This window comes from Carassius auratus, chromosome 4 (genome assembly GCF_003368295.1).
Source record: "Carassius auratus strain Wakin chromosome 4, ASM336829v1, whole genome shotgun sequence".
NCBI lineage: Eukaryota > Metazoa > Chordata > Actinopteri > Cypriniformes > Cyprinidae > Carassius > Carassius auratus.
The window spans coordinates 3,545,967-3,573,918 of NC_039246.1; the positions used below are offsets into that span (position 1 = coordinate 3,545,967).

Genomic DNA, 27,952 nt, shown 5'->3' on the forward strand with positions numbered 1-27,952 from the left:
TTTATAATATCTAGATTTACATGTGATAAAAACACATGAAAATAAACCTGTTAAATGATTTTAACAAGACATCCAATACTCCAAACATAGTAAACTTTAATATTTGTTTTCAGAAGAGTTTTTTTTTCATACATCAAAAATATTTTCACATGTGAAATGTGTAGAAAAATCAAACAAAGTGATAGAAAAATTTATGAATGTGTTCGGCTATATGTAGTTATTACATGAAAAAATGCAGTGTACTTTTGAAATTTATTTTTATATAGCCATATATGGCCCATTAATATACTGCAGTATAGTTTCTATGTATGGAAATTCCCATATGTTTTTTGTTTTTATAAAGCAATACTGTCCAGTTATTCATATTGATTGCATTCACTGTATTCTGGCGGCGCGTCTACAGGATGGTGATGAATGTAAGAGCTGCTGGTCACCGGTATCTGCAAGAAGAAAAAACACTATATGATGAGCTCTCTTGCTTGATAGCTTATTTATTGATACTATTATGTAAAAAGTATTGCTCTCATTACATTTCCAATACATGGGGCCTTAATTATAAAGCATGTGTATGCAAAGATTTTATCATAGGGTGTGGGCATTTTAAATCCATGCCAACGCTCATATTTGTAAAAACTGCCTTTGACATGGAACAGTGCTTAGCGTACATATTTCTTCTTGTAAAACTGCCAGACAAGTTTTTGTCCTGACAAGACTACAGGTTTTTTGAAGTGTAAACTTCTATGGCAAATCAGTTCACAGTAAAGATGCCACTCATGATCTCCATCTCTGCAAAGCCAGCAGGTTTAATGTTTGGGAACATAATGTGGGCTGAGCTCACTTTATTTATTTCAAGTTTATTTGTATCGTGTTGCTAAGCAGCTTTACAGCAAATTAAGTTTCTACAATATTTAGTAGTAGCAGTGCTGACTGTCAGTTTATGTGCATATGGCAGAAATGTACCGAAAAATCTATTAAAGGTAAAAATTTAGTAGTTCTATATTTACTCTAGAAATGGGAAGTTCAGTTCTTTTCCGGGAACCGGTTCTTCAGGACAGTTCGAGTCAATAAACCGTTTGAAAATGCTCGACGTCATTGGCAATTATGTAAAAGTCTTTAAGCGTCAAGTCTATCAAACATTCAAATATATAAAGTCAGTAATCATAACCTTAATCAGTTAAAACCTCATAGTCATGAAAAGTTTACAAATAAGTTTTGCAACAATTCAAATACAGTAACAGCAAAAAATGTGCATACAAGGATTTATAAGTCTTGAAGATATAAAGTAATTAAATTAGGTGTCATCAGTGCAGAAACCATGATCCACTTACTATACATAATCCATTGCGATTTATTTGGTATTAAATTAACTTTGTTTCACCAGATTGCCCCTTCATTCAAGCCTTTGGTTTACCTGCGAATCAGTTCAGAATCAATCACACAAAAGAACCAGTTCATTCAGACACGCTGTGTGTCTGTCTGCTTCACGCTGAATCACGCATGCACAGTATTTTCAGCTCATTGGTTCTCAAATGGGATATGTCCAAAGGAAACGGTTCTTGGTTCAGTGTACTTGTCAGCCGAAAACCGCTGGAACCAGTTCTCGACTCAACAACGAGAACCGCTCTAACCGGCACGCTGCAGTTCAGTATCATTAGCTGCTTTACTCATGTTCATGTTCTATTTACCACAAACTCAGTTTGTGAATGTGTCATCATTAACTATAAATACAGTACAGATATTTCATAAATCATCCCTTATTCCTATTAAACAGAGTCTTTAGAGTCTTAATCATTGTCCAGCTTAGCTGAAAACCCCTTTGGCCTAAGATAATCTACAATTTAATGAAATACTTTACTTTAATGCATTTTGTCCTCTTGAAAGAATACACACATGCGCAGTGTCAACAGCTCATCGGTTCTCAAATCAGAATGCGTCTGACAGAAACTGTTCTTGTTTCAGTGTACTAGTGATCCGAAAACTGATGCAACTGGTTCTTGACTCGAGAACCGCTCCAGCAGTGGGCGTGTCCATTCATTATCTGACTCGGCTCTGTGTTCATCTTCAGTTCTCTCTTCACAGCAGTTCAGTCAGTGTACTGTTTGAGTCAATTAATTAGAAATGAGATATTGGTTTATTCTGATTACATGATGCTACTTAAAGGTCCTTTTTTTCACGCTTTTTTTGAAGCTTTGTGTTTACAGTGTGCAATATAACATGTGTTCATGTTTTGCGTGTAAAAAAACAGTATTTTTCACACAATTCACCTATCTGTATACCGCTGTCATAAAAATGGGCTGATGACTTCCTTGTTCTATAAAGTCCCTCCTTCAGAAATACGTAAAGAGTTCTGATTGGGCCAGCGGTTCCTGTGTTGTGATTTGACAGCAGCTGAGCGCATGCTGCCCTCCTGGAAACGCGATTGGACTAGTTTTGAGAAGCAAGTGGGCAGGAGCATGTGCTGGAGATGAACTTATTATCACAGGAGCGTTTTTACTAACGAGATGCGCATGAACATCGCATTCGTTTTTTTGCACAGCCCTAACATCTAGTTAACAAATCTAAACAGCGTTGCCCTTTGTGTAATAAGTTACAGTTTTTCTGACCATAAAACTGTTACTTTAAATTCTAACTTTCCTTGTGTTGCGCCGGGTGATACTGTTTCTGCCTCAATTTCATCTCCAAATACTTAATCCATGTACAGCGAGTAGTTTTTCAGCTGTTTTTAATGTCTCTCCTTTATTTTCATTGATCAAATCACACTCTCCCTGTAAGGGTTTAGAAGAGTTGGTCGATCAGTTTAACTCTTCTTGCTTAGAGATTTAGATGCTGTCAGAGTCAGGGGAAGAAAAGTCAAATCGCAGCCCTGGTTGAACAGTACTACCTGTGCTCTTCGGCAGGAGTGTAGGAGGGCTGAACGCAAATGGGTTAAAGATAAATTACAAGCCTCTTATGAGATTTTGAAGAACCGTTTGAATGAGTATCAAAGAGCTGTTAAATTGACTAGATCAAATTATTTCTCTATCATCTTTTCCATCATCTTCTCTATCATCAGTACTTTTCTCTACTGTAAATGCTGTTCTACATCTTACTGATACTCCTGCATTCACTCCTTCTGCTGACATGTGTGAAGAGTTTTTAAACTTTTTTTTATTGGTAAGGTTGATGGAATTAGATCTCTAATTCTGTTGGTAATGATTTTATTGTTTCTATTGCCCCTCAGAACCAACTGACCAGTTTCATGCCTGTTTCTTTGCAGGAGCTTAAGGATATTACTGCTAATATGAAGTCCACCAGGTCTCCTGGTGATTTTCTTCCATTCTTCTCTGTTTAAGCAGGTAATTGATTTGATTGGCCCAAGTATTCTGTCTATTATAAATATTAGATTGTCATCTGGTGTTGTTCCGGTTAGTTTTAAGCATGTGGTTATTCAGCCCTTTAAAAAAAAAAAAACCCCAGCTTAGACCCATTTGACATGAGTAGTTTTCATTCGATTTCAAAATTGCCTTTTATTTCCAAGATACTAGAAAAAATTGTGCATGCACAGCTTAATTAATATTTTATTAGGAATAACATCTGCGATAGATTCCAGTCAGGTTTTAGAGTTGGTCATAGTACAGAATCGGCTCTTTAGATGGTGTCTAATGATATCCTATGAGGTGTTGATTCTGGAAACCGCGTTGTCTTGCTGTTGTTAGATTTTACAGCGGCATTTGACACAGTTGATCATAACATTCTCATTGATCGTCTTAGGGATCAGGTTCATATTCAGGGCTTAGCCCTGAAATGGTTCTCTTCCTATTTGAAGGATAGGACTCGTTCAGTCATTTTAGGGGATTATTTTTCTTTCATTGCCCCTTGTGTGGGGGGTTCCACAGGGCTCAATACTGGGACAATTTTATTTTAAGTAATTAAGTAACTAAAATTTTATAAGGACAGGAGAATGGTTTCATGGCCAGAAACAATTTTTCCTGGAATTATAAGAAGTGATAACTTTATTGTAGGTACATAAGTTAATATTACGGCCATTTGCTGCACAAACTACTGTTCGATTTGCATTCACTCCCAGTAAAAGATATCACGATAATTGATATGAAGAATGGAAAATTGACATATTAATGAGTAAATTACAGTGCCTTGTAATGAGTTATTGATATAAAATTGACCTATTTTTCATCTTCAATAATTTTAATGTAACTGTAATATGCTATATATATATATATATATATATATATATATATATATATATATATATATATATATATATCATATTCCTGATTAATTATTAAAATTCCCTATATATCATTTGAGCTAACGTTAATGTTTGGTAGTAACCTACAGTGCGGTTATATGTTTGTTTTTCTCTTTTATACTTTCTGTACAGCACTTTGGTTCCATTTGTGGTGTTGAAAGTGCTTATAAATAAAGTTGAGTTGAGTCATTTGTGCATTAATGCTTATTGGAGACGCAAACCATTTCAAATGATTCATTCCGATTTGTTGAACTGGTTCATCCGGTTCACTAAGAAGAACCGGTTAAATCAAACGATTCATTCGCGAACCGGACATCAATAATTTACGCAAGGATTTTACATTGAACTGGAGAGAAGTTTGAGCACTCTTGATTTGGGTCATTACTCACCAGAGAAGAACAGCAGGCATTGGATTTACAGGCAAATGCTGACAGACAGATGGAGATGATAAACTCAAGCACGGCGAATAATAGTAACACAATTCTGATTCCTCTGAAGACAGTCTGATAGAAAAATCAACATGAACACAAATAATTAGAACAGTAGTGTTGAACGCGCCTGCTTTTGTGTTATTTTAAGAAGTCTAATAAAATACGAGTTCCATTCACAACGACCGTCTTCTTCCTTCCATATACTTAACCTTGTTACAGTATGATAATATAACACATTTAAGACTAAATTATGGCACACATATCAGTAAACTGACAGGTACAAACCTTGATTCATTTAAATAATTTTGAAACTCTTATAGATGCATAAATAAATGTACTTTTAATTGCTTATGGTTCAATGCGTGGCTTTTTAATGGCAAAATAAATCTAAAATCGGTTTCTATTATCCAGATGAATAACAGTTTGGGTCCTTATTTGTGAATTCTCATACACATGCAAAAAAAAAATTGGAGTGTTTTTCAATAATGTCCTGAACTCAGCAGTGAACAATAGCTTTTATCGTCTCAGATCTATTGTGAAACTGGAAGCATTCTAATCAGTAATTACCAAACAAATTTGAATATTTCTGCTCATATTTTCTCCTTTGAACAAAAACCAAAAATGCAATTTCGGTGCGTCCCTAGTGAATATAGAAATACATACCTCATAATTTCTTGTTAAATAATCACAGACATGAGCCCAGCAGTATGTGTATGGACCTATAACCAAATCCATTGAAAGAAAAATAATGGCAACGCCTGAGGTGATAGTACTGAAAATATTCATTCCCAGTGAAGCCTTCACCTACAGGCAGAGAAACAGAGAAAACAGATTAATAAATTAGCAAGAACTTTAAACCAATGTGTTAACACTTTAAATGTAGATAGAAAACTATAGGGAGTGTGATAAAAATACACTATCCTTCACATAAATTAATGAAACAGCCTCATTAAGCAGCAGTCATCAGGGTCCAAGCACTGGTTATAACTTGTCTTTTTAAATAAAATGTGGTTTTTACAGCAAAGTCAGGTCAATCTTCACAGATAATATACTGGTGTTAAAGTGGAAAATCTTATTTAAATTGCATTAAATCTAACCAGAAGAGAAATAGGAAGCATTCTGCAAACCTGGACTATAGATTTAGGCTTAGACAGTAGAGGATGAAAATGTGCCTAATCAGAAATGTTTAGATGGGGTTTTCTTTTCATCTTACTTCTGTATAATGCATATTTAAGTAGGGTTTATAATCGCAGTGTTGCTTTGTTAAGAAACAAAAACGTGGGCGATAACTATCAAATCGTGGACTGGGGGCACATAAATCAGACTAAAAGGGCACTTTAGCATCACGATTAAACAGCCAGGGGCTCAAGCAACTCCGGCCCGCCCCTCTAACCCAGAATTTGAATTATTCAAAACTGTAAAAACTTTGAAATCAACAGCATGATTTATGATGTCTTGCTTTATAAAATGTGAAAGTCAGCGTAGCTACACAAAACACATTTCAAAGTTTCCCCAGCCATTGAGATTCAATGTTATTAGTTGCTCAAATTTGATTGGCTGGTAGTGGCCATGTTGTATACGAGTTATGTTATGATAATAAATAGATGCCTGAATAGATGTGCACATTTGGGACCTTCCAGACAAGTCTAGGGTCTTTATGAATTATGGTCAGTGATGGCCATACTATACTTTTACCTCAGAAAAAGAAGAAGAAATCAGTATAAACCAGTTCAGAAAATCAGAACATAACAGAACACTATTTCTTTAATTCCAGCACACTGCTTGGACCCTTAAAGGTAAAGTGTTGTGTAGTACATACCAAACACAAACTGGAGGGAGAATTTATTTTGTTTTCGGCAGCAATGCAGAGGGAGCCTGAGATAATGTACTGAGAAGAGAGAGAAAGAACAAATTTAAAGCTTGTCTTGGAATATGTAGATTGTACAATCCACCTTATTTTCCACGTAAGTGCGGGCACCAACATTAAGAACCATAATGTGTCAGATTTCTGGTAAAGCACTTCCGCTAATAGTAGTTGTATTGTGATGCAGTAGTTTATCAGTCATTGTATAGATTTTTAAGGCTAGTTTACTTTTAAATATGGACCCAAGAAAGACTGGTGTACTTTGTGTAGTTAAGTGGTGTCATAATAGCTGGTACAAGCGTAATAAATACCTGCAAGACATTTGTTTTGACCATAATCCATGCAACAGAACTGAATGTGGACGGGGACTTGCACGCCCCAAGTCGGCTTTAGTTTAAACTAAAAGCCTTCAATTTAAAGAACCCACTGAAATTTCGGTGTATTTACTCTTTCCACTTTGTTGATGGTAGACCCACGGAAAATCATCCATTCTCAGAGAAATGATGCTCCAGTCAAGTCAAGTCAAGTCACCTTTATTTATATAGCGCTTTAAACAAAATACATTGCGTCAAAGCAACTGAACAACATTCATTAGGAAAACAATAATGTATCAATAATGCAAAATGATAGTTAAAGGCAGTTCATCATTGAATTCAGTGATGTCATCTCTGTTCAGTTTAAATACTGTCTGTGCATTTATTTGCAATCAAGTCAACGATATCACTGTAGATGAAGTGACCCCAACTAAGCAAGTCGACAAGGCGACAGCGACAAGGAACCGAAACTCCATCGGTGACAGAATGGAGAAAAAAACCTTGGGAGAAACCAGGCTCAGTTGGGGGGCCAGTTCTCCTCTGACCAGACGAAACCAGTAGTTCAATTCAAGACTGCAACAAAGTCAGATTGTGCAGAAGAATCATCTGTTTCCTGTGGCCTTGTCCTGGTGCTCCTCTGAGACAAGGTCTTTAAAGGGGATCTGTATCGGGGGCTCTAGTTGTCCTGGTCTCCGCTGTCTTTCAGGGCTGTAGAGGTCCTTTCTAGGTGCTGATCCACCATCTGGTCTGGATACGTACTGGATCCGGGTGACTTCAGTGACCCTCTGATCTGGATACAGACTGGATCTGGTGGCTACGGTGACCTCGGAATAAGAGAGAAACAGACAAATATTAGCGTAGATGCCATTCTTCTAATGATGTAGCAAGTACATAGAGTGTTATGGGAAGTGTTCCCGGTTCCGGTTTACGTAATTAATGCAGCCTAAAAATCCTTTAACGGATTTGTATATTAAAAGCATATTAGTATGTTATGTGTAAACCAGGTTAAAGAGATGGGTCTTTAATCTAGATTTAAACTGCAAGAGTGTGTCTGCCTCCCGAACAATGTTAGGTAGGTTATTCCAGAGTTTAGGCGCAAAATAGGAAAAGGATCTGCCGCCCGCAGTTGATTTTGATATTCTAGGTATTATCAAATTATCAAGAGTTTTGAGAACGTAGCGATCGTAGAAGATTTTAATGTAAAAGCAGCTCATTCAAATACTGAGGTGCTAAACCATTCAGGGCTTTATAAGTAATAAGCAATATTTTTAAATCTATAAGCTGTTTGAGAGGGAGCCAGTGCAGTGTGGACAGGACCAGGCTAATATAGTCATACTTCCTAGTTCTAGTAAGATCTCTTGCTGCTGCATTTTGGACTAGCTGTAGTTTGTTTACTAAGCGTGCAGAACAACCACCCAATAAAACATTACAATAATCTAACTTTGAGGTCATGAATGCATGGATTAACATTTCTGCATTTGACATTGAGAGCATAGGCCGTAATTTAGATATATTTTTGAGATGGAAAAATGCACTTTTACAAATGCTAGAAACATGGCTTTCTAAGGAAAGATTGCAATCAAATAGCACAGCTAGGTTCCTAACTGATGACGAAGAATTGACAGAGCAACCATCACGTCTTAGACAGTGTTCTAGGTTATTACAAGCAGAGTTTTTATGTCCTATAATTAACACCTCTGTTTTTTCAGAATTTAGCAGTAAGAAATTACTCGTCATCCAGTTTTTTATATCGACTATGCATTCCATTAGTTTTTCAAATTTGTGTGTTTCACCGGGCCGCGAAGAAATATAGAGCTGAGTATCATCAGCATAAAAGTGAAAGCTAACACCATGTTTCCTGATGAGATCTCCCAAGGGCAACATATAAACTGTGAAGAGTAGCGGCCCTAGTACTGAGCCTTGAGGTACTCCATACTGCACTTGTGATCGATATGATACATCTTCATTCACTGCTACGAACTGATGGCGGTAATACAAGTACGATTTAAACCATGCTAATGCACTTTCATTATGCCAACAAAGTGTTCAAGTCTATGCAAAAGAATGTTGTGGTCAATTGTGTCAAACGCAGCACTAAGATCCAATAAAACTAAGAGAGATACACCCACGATCATATGATAAGAGCAGATAATTTATAACTCTAAGGCAGTGATCCTCAAATCTGGCTCGCGAGATCCACTTTCCTGCGAAGTTTAGCTCTAACCCTAATCAAACACGCATGAGTTTGCTAATCAGTGTCTTCAGGATCATTAGAAAATCACAGGCAGGTGTGTTTAATTAGAGTCGGAGCTAAACTCTGCAGGAAACTGGATCTCGCGAGCCAGATTTGAGGATCACTGCTCTAAGGAGAGCAGTCTCAGTACTATGATACCGTCTAAATCCTGACTGGAAATCCTCACATATACCATTTTTCTCTAAGAAGGAATATAATTGTGAGGATACCACCTTTCCTAGTATCTTGAACAGAAAAGGGAGGTCTATAATTAACTAGTTCTTTGGGGTCAAGTTGTGGTTTTTTGATGAGAGGCTTAATAACAGCCAGTTTGAAAGTTTTGGGGACATATCCTAATAACAATGAGGAATTTATAATAGTCAGAAGAGGATCTATGACTTCTGGAAGCACCTCTTTTAGGAGCTTAGATGGTATAGGGTCTAACATACATGTTGTTGGTTTAGATGATTTAACAAGTTTATACAATTCTTCCTCTCCTATAGTAGAGAATGAGTGGAACTGTTCCTCAGGGGGTCTATAGTGCACTGTCTTATGCGATACTGTAGCTGACGGCTGAATGGTTGCAATTTTATCTCTAAGGCCGGGTTCACACCGCAAGTTTCAGCAGAGCAGAAGCAGCGCGTTAGCAGCAGGTAGGCAGAGCAGAAGCAGCGCGCGCCTATTTTGCTTTCACACCGGCAGCGGAGGCAGCGCGCAACTGAACAGCAGATTTTGGTCAGAGTGCTCTATAATGGGTACGTTCGCATTGCTTTATTTCCCATTTAAAATACATTTATATAAAAAGACTAGGCAAGAAGCTTTTTTTAATTAATAATTTAATAGTTACTTTTGTTGGATTTTTGTTTTGCTGTCTTTTTTTTCCGTGCAGTACGTGTTGTTGATAGAAGAAAGGCCATCGCGCTAAATTTGTTATTAAGGAGACTAAAAAGACCCAGACTTTGGGTTCATCCCATTAACCGACGTAGGTGAGAACATGGTGCATATTACCATCTTGTCACTGGGTTTGAAAATTTACCAAATTTACCAAAAAACACCCTGAAAACCAATTTAATAAACGGTTTTAAATTACGTGTATTGTAAATGGTTCACAGCCTTGACTTCCTGCTCATCTTGAAATCAGCATTTAGCCTACTTGTTTATTATATATGCATGTATCACCTGCTTTTGTTATTTGTGTGCTTATGTGTAATTTAGAAATTGTAAATAAATGGTTCCAATTGAATCAATTTTGAATCAAATATTGAGTTGTTTGCTCGTGTGCCAGCGAAAGCGTCAAAAACACTATAAAATTAATTACCATCTGCAATAAGAGCCGCTGCAACTTCATCCCATGCTTTTTCCTTCTCCTGCAAGTCTTTATAAAGTACATTGTGTGGATCATAAAGAACTCGATATTTCTCAACTTCCACAATGAGACGAGTGTCGTCCATTATTGTCTTTCCAGGTGCACTCTGAAGACCACCGCCTGTGACACCACGTGCTGTTGTTTATGATTGTTAGCACGACATCCGTTCTTCTGCCAATACATAGGCCTAGTTATTAAAAGAATACTACTAATAATAAATAAATCTCCAAGGCTAAGCTAGCAATATAAATTATTTAAAGTTGTTTTTGTATTTCGGCAAAAAAGTCTATTTTTGGATAGAACTGTAAGTACTTTAACAGATTTTGCCATGGTCACTTTATCTTCTATACATATTTTTTATATTAATTTCCTTTTCGTAACATACTCTAGTTCTTGTTAAAACACCCTAGATGTGCTTTTTTTGTGCAGTTAGAGCACTTTTTGTGTGAAATCATATTTATTTTGTCCATCAAAGGTGTACTTTCACTTTAACTGAGCGTCAGCAGTGCTGCAAAAATAGACCCAGCGCCGAAACGATCGCGGCACTGCTGCTTCTGCTCTGCTTCTGCTACGCTCTGCCGCGCAGCTTCTGCGTGCGGTGTGAACGCTCTCATCTGTTAACATAGGCACCGAAAAAAATACGCGCTGCTTCTGCTCTGCTGCAGCTTGCGGTGTGAACCCGGCCTAATAGTATCGATTTTAGAAGTAAAGTAGTTCATAAAGTCATTACTGCTGTGGTGCTGGGAAATGTCAGCACTTGTTGAGGGGTTTATTTTTCGTTAATTTAGCCACTGTATTGAATAAATACCTGGGGTTATGTTTGTTTTCTTCTAAAAGAGAAGAAAAGTAATCGGATCTAGCAGTTTTTAATGCTTTTCTGTAGGATAGGTTACTTTCCCGGCAAGCAATACGAAATACCTCTAGTTTTGTTTTCCTCCGGCTGCGCTCCATTTTTCGGGCTGCTCTCTTTAGGGTGCGAGTATGCTCATTATACCATGGAGTCAAACTGTTTTCCTTAACCTTCCTTAAGCGTAAAGGAGCAACTGTATTTAACCCTCTGGAGTGGATTAACGCAGATTCGCGTTTTGAGTCATTTTCTCCTGATAACCCCGAAAAAAACTTAAATTACACTTTCAGTTTTAATCGTACAGATAAGACCAATACATCAATCGAATCTGTAAAGGGTCTACTTTTTTTTGGATACAGACATAATAATAACAAAACTTTGTGCACTTATAAAATAAAGATAACAAACAAGGTGCGCTGTCTGCAGCCTTTGTCTGCGCTGATCTTCTTTTACAAACACGTCATTAAAATGAACTGTAACTCCATGAATACTCAACGAAAAGACATGAGACATGTCTATTTTTAAACTAAACAAGTGCCGCCGAAAACAGATATTCTGTGATAAAGTAATCCATATGAAAACAACGCGATGTCTGTTTTTCATGTCTCCCTTCATTATATCTAATGTGACCACGCCCCCGCGCCGAACGTGCTATTCAGATTCAAACTGAAGCACGTGGCTTGAATAGGCCCACACAGAAGAAAAAGCAGCCAGACTGTTCTTCAAGTTTTTTTTATTTTACTGTTTGCTTCGCGATGAGAGGAATAAGACATAAATCACCCCAAAAAGATGTGATGTGGTTGAGGATTTGAGAAATGGATTTCCTCAGAAAAAAAAAGAATGAAGCACTTTATTCAGCAGAGATCATAAACATGAGTAAGTCTCTTTTTATTTATTTATATACTTGTACTAGTTTTCACTTAACGTGTAAACATTTTACTAGTTAGACTTTTTCCAAATACTTTTTCCAAACTATAATTCCTGACTAAATGTATAATCAAGTGAAACATTATGAAGTTTAAATTGTGTCATTTAATGGGATGTTTATTGTCAGTTGTGATTTGTATTTTTGGTGAATTATCTCTACTATATTGTTAAAAAGTAGATTTTTATTGATGTGATAAATTATGATTAGGAGATACTGTTTGTTCTGTCTATTCTGCACGTACACATAACCTTTATATTTAACATTGAGGGCCGCAATGGAAACAAGCCAAGGGCTTTATTGTGTTTTTATCCTCGACAGTTTTTCTAAAGTGTATGGAATACTTGTATTTTGTACAATTTTATAAACTTGTCAAATAAATTTCAATTCAGTTCAATTCAATTCAATAATAATATGCAATATTATACCATTCAAAAGCTTGATGTAAATAATATAAATGTAACAAATAGATAACTGTAACAAATGTAAAAACAATGCTTTTCTTTCAATTTATTCCCCCTAAAAACCCAGAAAAATATTCTCAGCTCTTTTAAAAATTAACAATAATGATAATGATAATAATAATAACAATAAATGTTTTTTTTTTTTTGTTTTTTTTTGTAGAAAATTAGATTGTTAAAAGGATTTCTGAAGGATTGTGTGACTGGAGTAATGATGCCAAACAATTTGTTTGAAAGTCAGCTTTGATTGTTTCTAATAAACTGTTTAACTGCTCCCCTAAGTGGATATTAAATTATGTTGTGGGATAATTAAATGTATTCTTAATAAACTACAAACATAAAATTATATACTTTTATTTTGTTCTCACATTCTTTCATGTAACTCCTCTCTCACAGTGGCACAGCTGACTGAGAGGCTCATTATGCAGCTCATTATGTGGCCATTTGTCTTCTCAGGTGTAAATCACAATGATATTCATGATAGTTGACGCCTACTCGCATATGACTTTTACCAACAAAAAGTGTCTTAGAAAATTTAAATCAATATATTGTTTTCTGTGAGTGAGTAGACAAGATGATTTTCACATAATTTAGAAAGAAAAATTCTAGGCTACAAGCTCCAGTTCTCAAAAATCCCGGGAACCATTGTTCTTTATGTGTTTTATTGCCTTTTTCAAGTGTTTTAACATTTTTAGTTTTTCACTAACCAGGCATAATATTTGTTTTTCTCAAAAACACAATCATGTACATACATGCATTTCACATATTATTATAGCCCAGTTTGTGCTGATTACAGTGAGATTAGACTTTACCCATTTAGGCCCCGTCCACACGGAGACGCGTTTCTGTGAATACGCACACATTTTGTATCTGATAGGCGTTTCGTCCACACGGATCCGGCGTTTTCGCAAGGTGAAACCGCTATTTTTTGAAACCGGGTCCCAGAGTGGATAAATTTGAAAACGCCGTCTTTGCGTTTTCGTCTGGACGGCTAATCCGTATATTTTCTGAAACGATGACGTCATCAGCCCATGTCTCCCCCCTAGTCAGACAGCTCTACGTCACGTAACAGCAACAAAAACTTTTACAAACACTGAACGATTGTCTTTTTATTAACTAACATTAACACTGATTAATAAATGTATTGTTCCATGTTCGTTTGTGTACCACGCGCAAGGTTTACGAGCATAGTCCAAGTCCAAGTCTTCTTCTCTGTTTTTAGTGTATCTCTGTGGCAGAATTACAGCGCCACATACTGGTCTGGCATGTATGCTACATCATTTTGCGGTTTCGTGTGGACGCGGATATTTCTTGAGACGAGGAAAAAAAAATATCGGATTGGGGTAAGCTCCGTCTCCGTGTGGACGGGGCCTTAGATATTTATAAGAAACTGAAAAAAGCACAAATGTCAGGGCATGACAAAACTTTTCCTGGCCCCAAAAATACCCTTAGACTCCTGAGGGTTTAAGTGCTAGAAAAGAGAGAGTCCATAGTTTTTACTTGAAGCCTGCCCTCTGAGAAAGCCTGAAAACATTGTTATAAATTGAAGCAACACCTCCCCCTTTGCCTTTCAGACGCGGCTCATGTTTATAACAGTAATCCTGGGGGGTGGACTCATTTAAAATAATGTAATCATCAGGTTTTAGCCAGGTTTCTGTCAAACAGAGCACATCTATATTATGATCAGTGATCATATTATTTACAAAAAGTGTTTTCGTAGAAAGGGATCTGATATTCAATAAGCCAAGCTTTATCATTTGTTTATCCATATTGCATCTGTTTTTTATTTGTTGAACCTCAATTAAATTGTTAATCTTAACTTGGACGTTTTTTGTATTTTCTAGTTCGGGGAACAGACACAGTCTCTATAGTGTGATATCTAGGTGAAAGAGTCTCTATGTACTGAGAATTAGCTGATCTCTGTGACGTGAGGCAGCTAGCAGATGGTCGGTTTAGCCAGTCTGTCTGCTTCCTGACCTGGGCCCCAGTTAGTCAAGTATAAACACTAAGACTATTTGCCATATGTGACCCGTCACGGAAACCGGTGACACAAGTCGGCAGCACAACTTTCGAGCAAAATTAGAAAGAAGCGTTTTTTTTTCAAAATTGGTGATTTTCGTTTTTTTGTTAGAATCTGTTAGTTGATATCACAAAGAAGCCTCTCCGTGTTTGGGATAGCAGTATTGGTATATTTAAAAGCGTACATTTTGAGGTTGAAATCAGGTTGTTCGTCGGAGATTCTAGCACGCAGTAGGGGCATTTCATTGTCTGTCTGTATTTCCATACTGGATAATAATCCGGCTTTTGTTTCTTTTGTTATTGCCCCCGCCCTCCGAGGGAAGCGTGGCTACTTAGTATGCAGCGCTCTGGCCGGCTGTAGCTGATATCAAAATTCAGTGAAGATCTACGCCGCAAAGATGAACGCAGACAAGCTGAACTGTGGCCGTTACACCGAAAATGTTTCGAAGTACTTCTTCGACAAGCCGGATGCTTATAAACAAGCGCTCACTGATTCTGAAGACGATCTGAGCGACGATGAAAGCAGCATAATAAGACTGTAATACCCCTAATCTACGACTGAGTGAAGATGATGACGAGGAAGAATGTATTGGACTGGCGTCAGACGAGTTGGACCGTAAGATATCAGAGACTATATCGTTTCTTATGGGGTGAGTTTCCATAAACATCACAGATTGTCGTTTTGTGTTCATTCTAAGAACACACACACGTTATCTCATGTTTAGTCCATGTTTAGACCTTCCCATATCTACCTATTGTTATTAGCTAGCTCATCGGTTATCACAGAATCCTGTCAAAAAAGTCCTAATGCTACACAATTAAATCAATTCACTCAAGTTTTATGTAGAAAACCAGCAAATAACATAAAATTTGCATCAATATGTACTTTTTGTTTACATAAACATTAAAATAATAACATTAAAAATGATGGCCACATTTGAAAGATTAAAGATTTTTTATAAAAAGATCAAACTCATAATTTCAGCCTCTAAATCATTTTTATAAAAGTAAAAAAAAGATAAATTACTGACATTTACAATGCACATTCTCCTGTATTATTAATAGTATGCGGTCCGATTTTTTCCCGTTGTGTCTGTCGTTGCAATGCAAGGGGTATGGCTTATCTAAATGAGATGTAAATGAGCCCCATTGTCACTCGCAGCAGTGAGAACTGCAAATCTTCAGAGGCTATTTCCTGCTTTTTGAGCTTTTTTGATTGCCTACCTTCAAATGACCACAACTTCTCCAAATATTATCAGATTTCCATGTGTTACACATCGTTGGGAAGCTTGGAGACTACACTTTCAGAATCTGTGAATAACTCCAAATGCCCCAGAACCTTTTTTTTTCCCTACTTTCTGTGATTGGTCACATATTTCTAGAGAGAAGAGTGGCGCCACCCCAGGAGGGATGAAGACCATCTCTTTTCAACAGGTCAGGTCTGCCCCAAAAGTTTGTCCGATTGTCTATGAAACCTATGTTATTCTGTGGGCACCACTTAGACATCCAGCCATTGAGTAATGACAATCTGCTATGCATCTCGTCACCACGGTAAGCAGGGAGGGGACCAGAGCATATTACAGTGTCTGACATCGTGCTTGCAAATTCACAAACCTCTTTAATGTTATTTTTAGTGATCTCCGACTGGCGAAGTCAAACATCATTAGCGCCGGCATGAATAACAATCTTACTGTATTTACGGTAAGCATTAGCCAGCACTTTTAAATTTGCCAAGATGTCAGGCATTCTGGCTCCCGATAAACATTTGACTATGGTGGGTGGTGTCTCTATATTCATGTCCGTACAATAGAATCACCAATAACTAGAGCACTTCCATAAGGTTTCTCAGGGGGTGCATCACTGAGTGGGGAGAACCTGTTTAATGTTTTGATCAGAACAGAAGAGCGGTGTTTGACCCACGACTACGCTGCCTCACTGAAACCCAGTTGCCCTGCTGCAGGGGCACTGTTGCCGGAACTGAACAATGTACAGGAATCCCTGAGCTAGACGCATCCAAAGCCGTATCTAGAGCCCTAACATTCTTACTGAATGCGTGTCTCTAATTCTGAAATCTTCTCTGTCAGCCTAACTATTTCCCTGCATTTATCACATATGAATCCCTCATCAGCGACAGAGATAGATGAACTGTACATGTGGCAAGAGGTGCAAATAATGATAGCAGGCGAAGCCATTACTCACGGTGCTTGATGAAATATTCTTACTGTGGTTGTTTGATGAACTTGTGAAAAACTGGAGCGAGAGAGAGGGGAGGAGAAAAGAAAACAGCGATAGGTTCGAATGAAAATTCTAATGACAAGCTAACGAGTTACAAGCTAAGCTGTACTGCACTCATGGATATAAAATAAAAGTGAACGATCAAAATTAATCTGATAAGATTGATCGATAATATCAGAAATATGGTGTGAATTAAGTTATATTTTATCACTTTAAAAAACAGAGATTGATAGTAAGATAAAGATTCTAGAGAAAACTTCGAAACAGTGAAGACTTCAAGGCAATGTCTCATCAGGATATATCCACAAACCATTACGTTACAGCTTCTTGTTAAGTTACGTGCAAAATACACAGAACAAAGGCGCTGACCATCGTTTCACATAATCACGCATTCCGAACATTTAAAGGGACTGCAACCCCTGAACAGTTATGCGGAAACACAGTGTACAGAACTACACTTAAATATAGCTGCAAGCAGCGATGTTTGGGCCAAGCCCCCGAAGGGCTGTAGGCAAGAGCAGAGCGGGAAGAAGAAAAATGGCAGAAATAGAATGTACGTCAGGACAAAAGATAACTTCAGAATTTGAGAGGTTTGAAATCGAACAGAAGTTCAGATGAAAGTGAACAGAAAACAAGTTTTTGATTCATTATGAACACACACGGAATACCCAATGTCTGGGACAGAAGCAACATGAACAACCTTGGATACGAACCCACAACCTTACAGGTTCGGAACCAGTGTCTTAGTAGAGTGAGCCACATTAGTTGACGCACACTTGGTAGGCCACAGAAGAGAGGTTAAGGTGTGAGAAAGATCTCTCAAAAGCCTGAATTTGCATTTTAGCCATATTAGCATGCTAAGCTAAAAATGTTAATGTAGTTTAGGATTAACCAAACACCTAAAGAGGCTCATTAGAGTGAACAGAAATGTGTTAGCATGCTTGACTTTCTCTTCATGATCCCTACCGATTTTTGTGCAGATATGTCCAGTTGTGCAAAAGATATTGCAATTTATGATACATTTCAAAATGGCTGACAGGTGGTTAGTCAATCTTGACAAAATTGACATCCACAGATTAGGAATGATCCAAAGAATCCATGGACATCAAGATCATAATTTACGGACTGATTTTTATCAGAGGATATAGTTTTTGATATCTCAACACCTATAGGTGGCACTGCTCCCAACTTTGGCATGGACCCTCAGATCATTGTGTTGATTAAGTGTACCAAGTTTGTTTTCGATTGATCAAAATTTGCCCAAGATACAACCTCTGAACAAAATTCAGGTCATCCACTGTCAACTTCAAATCCTCATAACTTTTTTTTTGACCAGTAGGTGCGAAAATTCTTTGCAGTCATTTCAATGCGTCTTAGTCTGAAGATTATGTGAGCAAAATTTGGGAAGAATTAGGCCAAATTTGAAGGAGGAGCAGCGGAAAAACTGAATACTGTACTTTTCATAATGGGTGGAGACTTAACCCTCTTGGCGCCACAGTCAAATTTACCCGACAAGATGCGGCACTGAATAAAACGGCCGATTTTGTCAAATAGGGTGTCAAATTTCCTGCAAAATCGCCAAGGTAGAGCGCATTGAATCAGTGTGAACAAAAGCGGAGCTAGTGTGAGAGTGAGCCATTTCATCAGAGCAATATTGTCAACGTCAGCAAGTATTGGCATTAGATTATTATTATTATTATTATTATTATTATTATTATTATTATTATTATTATTATTATACAATGGCATCTATAAAGCTTCAATAAACCTGCAATTAAGCGTTGGGACTTCCATTCGCGGACCCTGATTCTGAAGGGGAATATCTGCCTTCAGAAGATGACGGTGATACTGAAAGTGAAAGTATAGCCCTTCACCAAGCACAAATGGTGAATCATTTGCCCAATGTAGATTGTCCTTTGCCTGATGTCAGTGGTGTGAACAATGTTTCCCGGGGTCGGAGTGTTCAGCTTTGAACTAAACAGGTCTTGTCTACTCGTGTTTGTGTGTCATATGAATAATATATATGCGCCCCATACATGGAATCAGAGTGCTTGCTGTATGTACTAAATTAAAAATCTCTACAGCAAAAGTATTTGGTTACATGCATTTGGTTTGTTTCTACCATTTATTAGTAATGATTTACACAGTTTATTTACTACTTACTATTTACCTGAGCATTTAGTATTGTGCAGTATAGCACACAGAAGGTGAGGGACATTTTGGGGGGGAAAGAAGTGCTGTATGTTATCATTTAAACGTGACTTTTCATGAAAATTATATAATTAAAGATGGCCACCACCATATGACGTCATAACATGCAAATTAGATGGGAAATTGAATGTGTTAGGAAAAAACCTCTAGCGCCTAAAGGGTTAATGTAAGGTATTGCATGTAATCTCCATGAAGAGAATGATCAGGTGTACTAAGTTTTATTTTCGTAGAAGGAGTGATTCAAGAGTTATAATAATTTAAATGTTGAATTTTGAACTGCTGGTGGCGCTATAGAGTTGGTTCTAGAGACCCCAAAGTTCACTAATCATGGCCATCACTACAAGTGTTCCAAATTTCATCATTTGTCTATGTTCCCTTCATAGGGCTGCCATAGACTCCCATTGGATGAAAAGAAGAAAAATAAATCTTACAGAAAAGGTGATTTGTGTCTGTCACATTCACTACACACATCCCCCCAGGATTCACCATTTCAGAAAAACCCAACAGTCAATGGGGAGGTGGGCGTATCAGCCCGCCACACCAGCTAAACTGTACTGGAGGTCGTGGAGACCACACTGCAGCTGGTGTATTGTCAATTACATGGATGAGGGGCATGGGGTGTGGGAGGCTTGGGTGGGATGGGAGCATGGGGTGGGGGCAGAGCAGGAGGCCGTCCACATCATGGGGGCTGGGCCAGGTCAATAGGCCTGGCCACTTCCAAATGAGCCAGTTTAAGGCGGTCAATGGAGAGTCGCTCCAGTTTTCCACCCCTGTCCACCATGAAGTGTTTGTCCCCTGTCTACAGAACCCGGAATAGGCCCTCGTTGGGTGGGCACAGCGGTCCCCTGTGGGCATCATGGCGAATGAAAACATAGTCAGCTGCTTGATGTCCAGCCGGGATGTGCGACTGAGGGAGGCCATGACAGGAAGTAGGAACAGGTTCAAAAAGCCTCGTATTATCCAGTAGAGTAAACCGCTGGAGAGTAGCAGACCAGGGAACTGTGGTGCTAGGGACAAAATCCTTTGGTGCAGTCCTTACACCCTGCATCACCCAGGTGAGCTTGTCAACCAAGTTGCTGTCTTTGAGACTGGCACCCAAAGCAGCATTCATCGATCTATGAAAACATTCATGGAGTCCGTTCTCGTACAGGTAATATGTGGTCGTGCGGTGGAGTCTCACTTCGAGGCTCTGTGTGACTATGTCCCAAAGCTCAGACGTGGACTATGCACCTCGGTCATAGGATATGTCCAAAGGGGTGCCGAAACGGGCAATCAGATGCCACCGAAGTCAGGCCAGCGGGTGGTCCTGTCAACCATCGTTAACAGATATGTGTAACCTTGAGAGGAATCCCTAATTTCCTTCTTGAAGCCGTGCCACACAAACTTGAGTGCCCTCTGCTTTCGCACCTGATTGGGAAAGACCGTGGATGGCATCAAAAACTTTTCGCCTCCACTCCGAGGGAACGATAGGCTGAAGACTACCTGTGGAGATGTCACACAAGAGCATGCCGGGATCACCAAAAACCATGTCCTCGATCTGCAGCCCGGTAGTCGTGGTTTTCAGATGTTGTACATCTGGGTCTGTTGTCTTAGTCGTGGCCATGCAGTTGTAATCCAAACCAAGATGAACTGCCCCTGCTACAGCCATGGTAGGCAATCTACCATGTGGTTGCTCTTACTGGCTAAGTCCATGGTGAACTCTGAAATGTAAGACAGATGTCATTGCTGGCAGGCGGACCACGGCTCAGCCACCTTGGCCACGGCAAAAGTCAGTAGCTTGTGGTCCACAAAAGCAGTGAAGTGTCGGCTTTCCATAAGAGCGTAGCTGACGGCTAAAGAAAGCCAGCGGCTTACAGGCACGGCCTACCCACTGCTCGTAAACTGCACCGACAGCTTAATCAGAGGCATCCGAGGTGATGGCAATGGGGGCTGTAGGAGAAGGATGCGCCAGCATGGTGGCGTTCGCTAATGCTGCTTTATTGGCATCTAAAGCCTTTTACCTTAAACTTTTAAGGCCTTGTGCGAGGGCCCCATGAGCTGAGCAGCTCGAGGGATGAAACTAAAATAAAAAAAATTCACCATGCCGAGGAACTCCTGCAGGGATTTGACAGTGAGGGGGCGTGGGAACGGTATGACTGCCTCCAACTTAGATGGGAGAGGAACTGCCCATCCTTAGTGACTCTGTGTCCTAGGAAGTCAATGGTTTAGAGATCGAACTGAAACTTGGCAGGGTTGGCAATCAGTCCATGGTGGCTAAGCCACTCAAAAAGGGATCAGAGGTGCGCAAAGTGCTGAGGCTCGGAGGTGCACACTACCAGAATTTCACAAAAAGGAAAGGCATGTCCCACAAAACAGAGTCCATGTGGTGCTGGAAAGATTGGGCGGCATATTTAAGGCTTGAACGGCATGATCACTGACGTTGTGCATGGGGAAAAAGCGTGGCCGCACAATGTCCCTGACTAGCCCGGGAAAAATGTATCTGCCTCTTCAGCTAGTCTACGACAGTCAGTGATTGCGGTGTTGGATAATGCAGCTCTCATTTGGGAAGGCGGCTGACACAAGAAAAGCTGGATGAAAAGAAAGTCAGGTCTGTGTTCACCCAAAAGATCCAGCGTACAGTCCATGAGCTCGGACTGTTTGCTGTCACCCAGTCCTTGAAGTGAGAAAGCGACCGACAGTTCAAACGTTTTCAACAGGTGGGCTTTAAGTAATGTATACTTATCATTTTCATATTTCTCACCACTCTAGATGCTGTTTAATATCCGAGCGCAGACTCAATGTAGTAATATTTTGTTGTATCCGCGGTGATCTTACGCAATGCAAACTGCACTTCAGTTTGGGTGAACCATGTCGATGCTGATGATTCCAAGAATTTAGGGAGTTTGAGAGTGACAGCATTCGTGGTCATGATCACGTCGTGTCTCTGGATATGTCCAGCAGACTCGTGTTGGGGTCACCAGTGTGGAAATTGCAAGAGACAACTTCTCACTTTGAGCACACGAATGCGAATTTTTCAAGGAAAACAAAGCACACAGAACAAAAGGCACTGACCAGCATTCCACGTCATCATGCATTCGAACATTTAAAGGGACTGTGATCCCTGAACAGTTACGCAGAAACACACTTACATTCACATTCACTACATCCTGTCATTTACTTACTCTCGAGCTGTTGCAAACCTCTGTTCTTTTTGCTGCTGAACACAAAGGAAGATATTTTGAAGAATGTTTGTCACCAAAATCTTGAGTCCCATTCACTTCCAAAGTAGGAAGAAATAATACAATAGAATAGGATCCAAGACTAGTTTGTATATTAACATTATTCCAAATATAATCCATTGTGTTCAGTAGAACAAAGAAATGTATACAGCTTTAGAACAACTCGAAGATGAGTTAATGATGAAATTGTTCACTTTTAGGTGAACTATCCCTGAAAGCCAGGTAACATTACTGTGATTGTATTTAATGAAGTACCACTGTACTGGGACTGGAACACCATGGTGCCATGTACAAAATTATTTTGCTACTTTTTGTAAAAAGGGGGTGGGGAATTTATCAGTTTCTCCTGAGCGTCTGACTGACTTTAGTGTTGTGTTTTGCAGATGATGAGCAAGGTGACCATGAGACCAGACAAACGGAGCCATTGCAGCTGCCCCTTCAGTACAGTGATGCCTGAAGTCCAGGCATTGACAGACCACACTTATGCCTCAGGAGATAAAATAATGTTACACAATGCAATACAGTTCCACAGTAAAGATCCCCTAGCCCTTGCCATTCTCAAGAATAACACTAGCTCTTTACTGTACACTGTTAAATTCTACTCTTCCAATTTTGAAACTGAATTTATTTCAAGGAGATCTTGATGAATGCTTTGAGGAGCAGCACATAAGTCTATATCCATGTCATTTTATATTAAATTAAGAATGGTGTAGTAATTTTGGAGACATTGTGTAGCTTTTTTGGAATTATTCAGTTACCATTAAATATACTGTTTTTACACAAATATTCTTTTAATATCTCATATTACCATACATTATCATACATTATTTTTCAGACTATAAGTCGCAGCGAAGTATAAGTCGCATCAGTCCAAAAATACGTCATGACGAGGAAAAAAACATATATAAGTCGCACTGGACTATAAGTCACATTTATTTAGAAACAAGAACCAACCTCTTGTGGCTGTACACGGTACATGTTTTCTCTTGGTTAATTTCTCTTGGTTTGAGTCAAATTAATTTTGATAAATAAGTCGCACCTGACTATAAGTCACAGGATCAGCCAAACTGTGAAAAGAAGTGTGAATTACAGTAGGTGGACAGCCTAAATGGGCATTACCGCTGCGACCCCGCAAATGTAATTACTGTAAATCAGTCGCATGTTAAAATCATTTGCAAAACTACCGCCAGGTGGCACAAATGGATGGATTGCAAATTGTATGTAATTGTAAAATGAGATAAAAGGATGAAGTAAAACAACAATAACATTGGTATTACATTGTAACATCTTCAAAAAACATTTAATTTTTTTAATTAAATAAATTTCAAAATGTAGGATAGTCTTAGGCTACAGTCTACTCATCAAAAATTAAAAGAAGACCTTTACAAAAAGGATCATATGCATGCTATTGTTATTAAACAGTAAATAAATTTAAGCCATATATATATATATATATATATATATATATATATATATATAGATAGATAGAGATATATAGATAGATAGAGATATATAGATAGATATAGATAGATAGAGATATATATATATATATATATATATTAGGGCCGGGACTTTAACGTGTAATTGAGATTAATTAATTGGACTTAGTATGTTATGGCCTCTGAAGCAACAGAGAGATGTTTTCTAATAGTCAGTGTTTCTAATGTTCTGATTTCTAAATTGTTTCTAAATATGCTATTGCTACACTTCATGGCAAAAATTGCACTGGTCTGCTAGACTTGGTTGAACAAAAATAAACAATATTTTGTTGCTAAAGCTTATGTATTCAGTCATTATTCAATGGTATACTATAAATCCATGTGAAAAAAAATTACTTCTCACTGTTCTCAGGTCAAATATTTATATGCGATTAAAATGCGATTAATTTCGATTAATTAATTACAAAGCCTCTAATTAATTAGATTAATTTTTTTAATCGAGTCCCGGCCCTAATATATATATATATATATATATATATATATATATATATATATATATATATATATATATATATATATATATCTATATGTATACAGATAGATAGATAGATAGATAGATAGATGGATGGATAAAAAGCTAAATTCTTGGTTTAAAAAAATCGTCAGGTTCTATATGCAGAGCGAAATGAGAAATTAGTTCGCAACTATGGTTTTGGGAATGCACTCAGGTTATTTTTATTTTTTTTCATTGCATCTGAGTTAGTGCATCACATTCATTTCACGTGCTCTGGCGCAGATCCGCCTCTCGCGTTGCTCAGCTGTGGACGATTTAAAAATGCTTGATATAAAGGTTGCTGCCCCATGTTATACAGGAATAGTTCATAAAAAAAAAAACGAATTATATTTTTAGTTCTAATTATATTGTTAACACAAGTTCATTAAGGACACGCACTGTTACTTTTTAACTTATAAACTTATAAACATTTTTTAACTCCTTGAGATTTCAAAGTTAGTTTAATAGTATTTAAATTCAAGTTAAAAAAGGTTTTAATTGCTTAAATTATTTATATGAATTAATTATATGTTATGTTTATTCTTGTAGAAAATAAGGAAAAAAATAAGGGGACGATCCAAATATTTGTTTTGCTTCACCTGTTTATGTAGGCTACAATTATTTAAAAAAAAAATAATAATTACATATATATAAATAATGTCATTAAAAAAATGCCATCGGCCTGAGTAAATTTGACCATTATAGAATTGTGACTTTAAAGGTTAGTGATTTGGAAGGTGTAAATACTGTAAAATTACAATTGGCAAGGATTTTAGAGCATAACATTGAATGTCTATGAAACAGCCAATAAAGCATTTTTTTAAACAATGTAACTTAAATTTGTGAACTAAAATTTTATTTCAACCATGTAGCCTGTGAATAAATAAAATGCATACTTTCATAACGTTTCATTATTTATAAAATGCATAACGTTTCTGTTGTTTGGATTTGTACTAATGAGCTTAGTTTAAGAATAGCCCTAGACTTGGTTTTCTCTCTTTCTCTCTCTCTCTCTCTCTATTTAACCACATTAGCTCAATGAAATACATTCATGTTTACAAAATTCATGAAATTAATGAAAAATATTCTGTATAGTACTGTAAAAGGAATAACTGCATACAAAATAAAAGTTATATAAATATATAAAAAGTACACACGTTTATATAAGTTACGACTTTTATTTCAGATCCAATTCTGCACTATATAGTAATGAGTTTATGGATAGGAGTAAAAAAAAATCATTACTACTAATCAAAACAATAAGTGATTTCACAGATGTGATATGCTTCAGTGCTTTTATAATTCGCATCATAGACCTGTCTACGCCAAGCGCCAAAAGAAAATATTAAAAAAGTTATTGCAGGGAGCTTCTTAATTTCATCTTCCCACTGTGTCATACACCGCGGGTGTGGTAAATTTTTACCATCACTGTGTTTAATAGTGTTCTGTGTGCGCCCACCATATCACTTCTGAGCTTCTTACCATCCGGCTAGCGAAACGGAAGATTAACACATTATCAGGAAATAAGTCATTGTATTTATTTCCGCGTTGCAAAATAAGGTGGATAAAAGACGGGACACTTCCTTGTACGACTGTTTCTTACTATGAGAGATCCCCAGAAAGGAATACCAGCATAGACAAAGATGGGATCAGCGTAAACTTTAGCCACAATGCCTAACAGGAAAGTCAGCACACCGATCATTATCTGGACCGTCTGTGAGAGACAAAAAGAATGCAGAAAGTGTGAGAGTCTTTAATAAATTTCATAAATATACAATATGCATTTATGGCAGCTGTAGTTATTGACTAATGAATGTACCAAAAAATATATTAACAAAATATTAATATGTTAATATTAACATATTAATAATGTTTATGAGAGATTTCTCACCCCAAGGGCTTTCGGTTGTCCTTTCAGAAATGCCTGAAGTCCATGAAAAGGTGAACCTCCTGTCATCTGTTGTACACGAACAGGCCCAGGAGCATTTGTTCGTGTCGTAATAGGAGCTGTTTGTGTTACTGGTTGAAACTGGATGATGAGTGTTGAAGAGTTCACGGGAATGACTGTGTGGGACATCCTGGTTTCTAAAACTGACCTGTTCAAAATCTTAGTAAATTATAACATATAAATGATATTTCAGCATATAATACAGCATATAAACTGAAAACATTTTGAGGTACATTATGAGGTAAAAAAGGATCATAGCCCTGGTGTCTGAGATAATGACCTTCTGTCTTTGTCATTCAAATGCATAGGTGCTAATTCAATCCGTCTTAAAAAGCAAAATGGCAGGGAAAAGTACACTGTTATGCTGATGAGATCAAGGCTGGGAAAATGTCAGTGTCTGGAATTTTCCAGATTCCATTTACTTGCTTTGTTTAAATTGTCTCCACCTTTACTGTAGATATCCCTCCCCCTTGAAATGTATATAAACTACAATGGATTTAAGGGTTAGTTCATCCAAAAATAAAAATTATGTCATTAATGACTCACCTTCATATCGTTCCAAACCCGTAAGACCATCTTCAGAACACAATTTAATATTTTAGATCGAGTCCGAGAGCCCTCAGTTGAGAGAAAATGTTGTTTTCGATGCTTCAAATTATTCTAACTGACCCTCTGATGTCACATGGACTACTTTGATGATGTTTTTCTTACCTTTCTGAACATGGACAGTAGACCGTACACACAGCTTCAATGGAGGGACTGAGAGCTCTCGGACTAAATCTAAAATATCTTAAACTGTGTTCAGAAGATGAACGGAGGTCTCATGGGTTTGGAACAACATTAGGGTGAGTTATTAATGACATAATTATGATTTTTGGGTGAACTAACCCTAGTTATATAGAACTAAGGACTAGTTAGATTTTTGATGACGCCATGCAGATCTTTCTCAATAACGAATTCTTCTGAAGATTACCCAATAGTCTCCTGGTATTCGTTTCAGAGTTTCCAACACCTGCAGGGATTGAGGCGTGTGAACCAGGATGTTTTTGTTGTTGTTGTTATTTTATATGCTTTGTTGGAGGTTGATGACCTTCCCTCTGTACATGACTGTGTGTACAAGCAGTTCTGTGGTATTTGGAATTCCTTATTAATTAAAAAAAATATAGTCACATTGATGTTCAATTAACATGTTTCATTTTAAAATATAAAGAAATTGTAACACTTAAGTGTTTTTAGGTGTAATATTTCTGTAAAGGCTAGGAACAGAAAAAATTACATTTCCAAATAATGACCTTGAATCATAATGGATTTGAATCTGCAGAATAATAGACAGAGTTTGTGATGAATCGCCCCTGACTCTTCGAGTAAACACCTTTCAGCTAGAAGTATACCAAACATACAAACACGCACTAAAATCACCACATTTAAATGATAGCATCATATACGTTATGGGAAGGACATACTTACCGATATGTAAGACAGAAGTTGTAAGCTTTGGTTTATAGCGTTCAGAAATTAAGTCTTATCACAAGACGAACTCAAACTTTTAGTTTCAGTTTACATGTGAAACACCTATAGAGAGAGAGAGAGAGTTGCAACAGGGAAATGCTCAATAATCACATGATTCACCTAGACTTCA

General features: G+C 37.6%; 1 protein-coding gene across 3 annotated transcripts; it reads right to left on the reverse strand.

Annotated features, from left to right (window-relative positions):
* Nucleotides 1–340: 340 nt before the first annotated feature.
* Nucleotides 341–27,896, reverse strand: LOC113067195 (membrane-spanning 4-domains subfamily A member 8-like). 3 transcript variants are annotated; one of them, XM_026239510.1, is made up of 8 exons: nt 27,781–27,888; nt 27,287–27,456; nt 26,257–26,461; nt 25,969–26,079; nt 6,500–6,568; nt 5,344–5,484; nt 4,639–4,752; nt 341–440 (listed from the first exon to the last, which is right to left on the reverse strand). In XM_026239510.1, the coding sequence occupies exons 3-8, from the start codon at nt 26,440–26,442 to the stop codon at nt 357–359; spliced, it is 705 nt and encodes a 234-aa protein (XP_026095295.1). In that variant the 5' UTR covers nt 26,443–26,461; nt 27,287–27,456; nt 27,781–27,888; the 3' UTR covers nt 341–356. The 3 variants fall into 3 exon arrangements, with proteins under 3 accessions (XP_026095295.1, XP_026095304.1, XP_026095287.1); XM_026239519.1 differs by lacking the exon at nt 27,781–27,888 and adding an exon at nt 27,606–27,713; XM_026239502.1 differs by lacking the exon at nt 27,287–27,456 and having other exon boundaries at nt 27,781–27,896.
* Nucleotides 27,897–27,952: the final 56 nt, after the last annotated feature.

Bases quoted from the DNA above. Each gene is read 5' to 3' on its own strand.
- LOC113067195 (XM_026239502.1), bottom strand. From the start codon at position 26,442: ATGTCCCACACAGTCATTCCCGTGAACTCTTCAACACTCATCATCCAG. The intron at 6,569-25,968 runs GTAAGAAACAGT...CTCTCTTCTCAG, and splicing joins CTTTCTGGGGATCTCTCATA to TACATTATCTCAGGCTCCCT. The intron at 441-4,638 runs GTGAGTAATGAC...TTCTTCTTGCAG, and splicing joins ATGCCTGCTGTTCTTCTCTG to ATACCGGTGACCAGCAGCTC.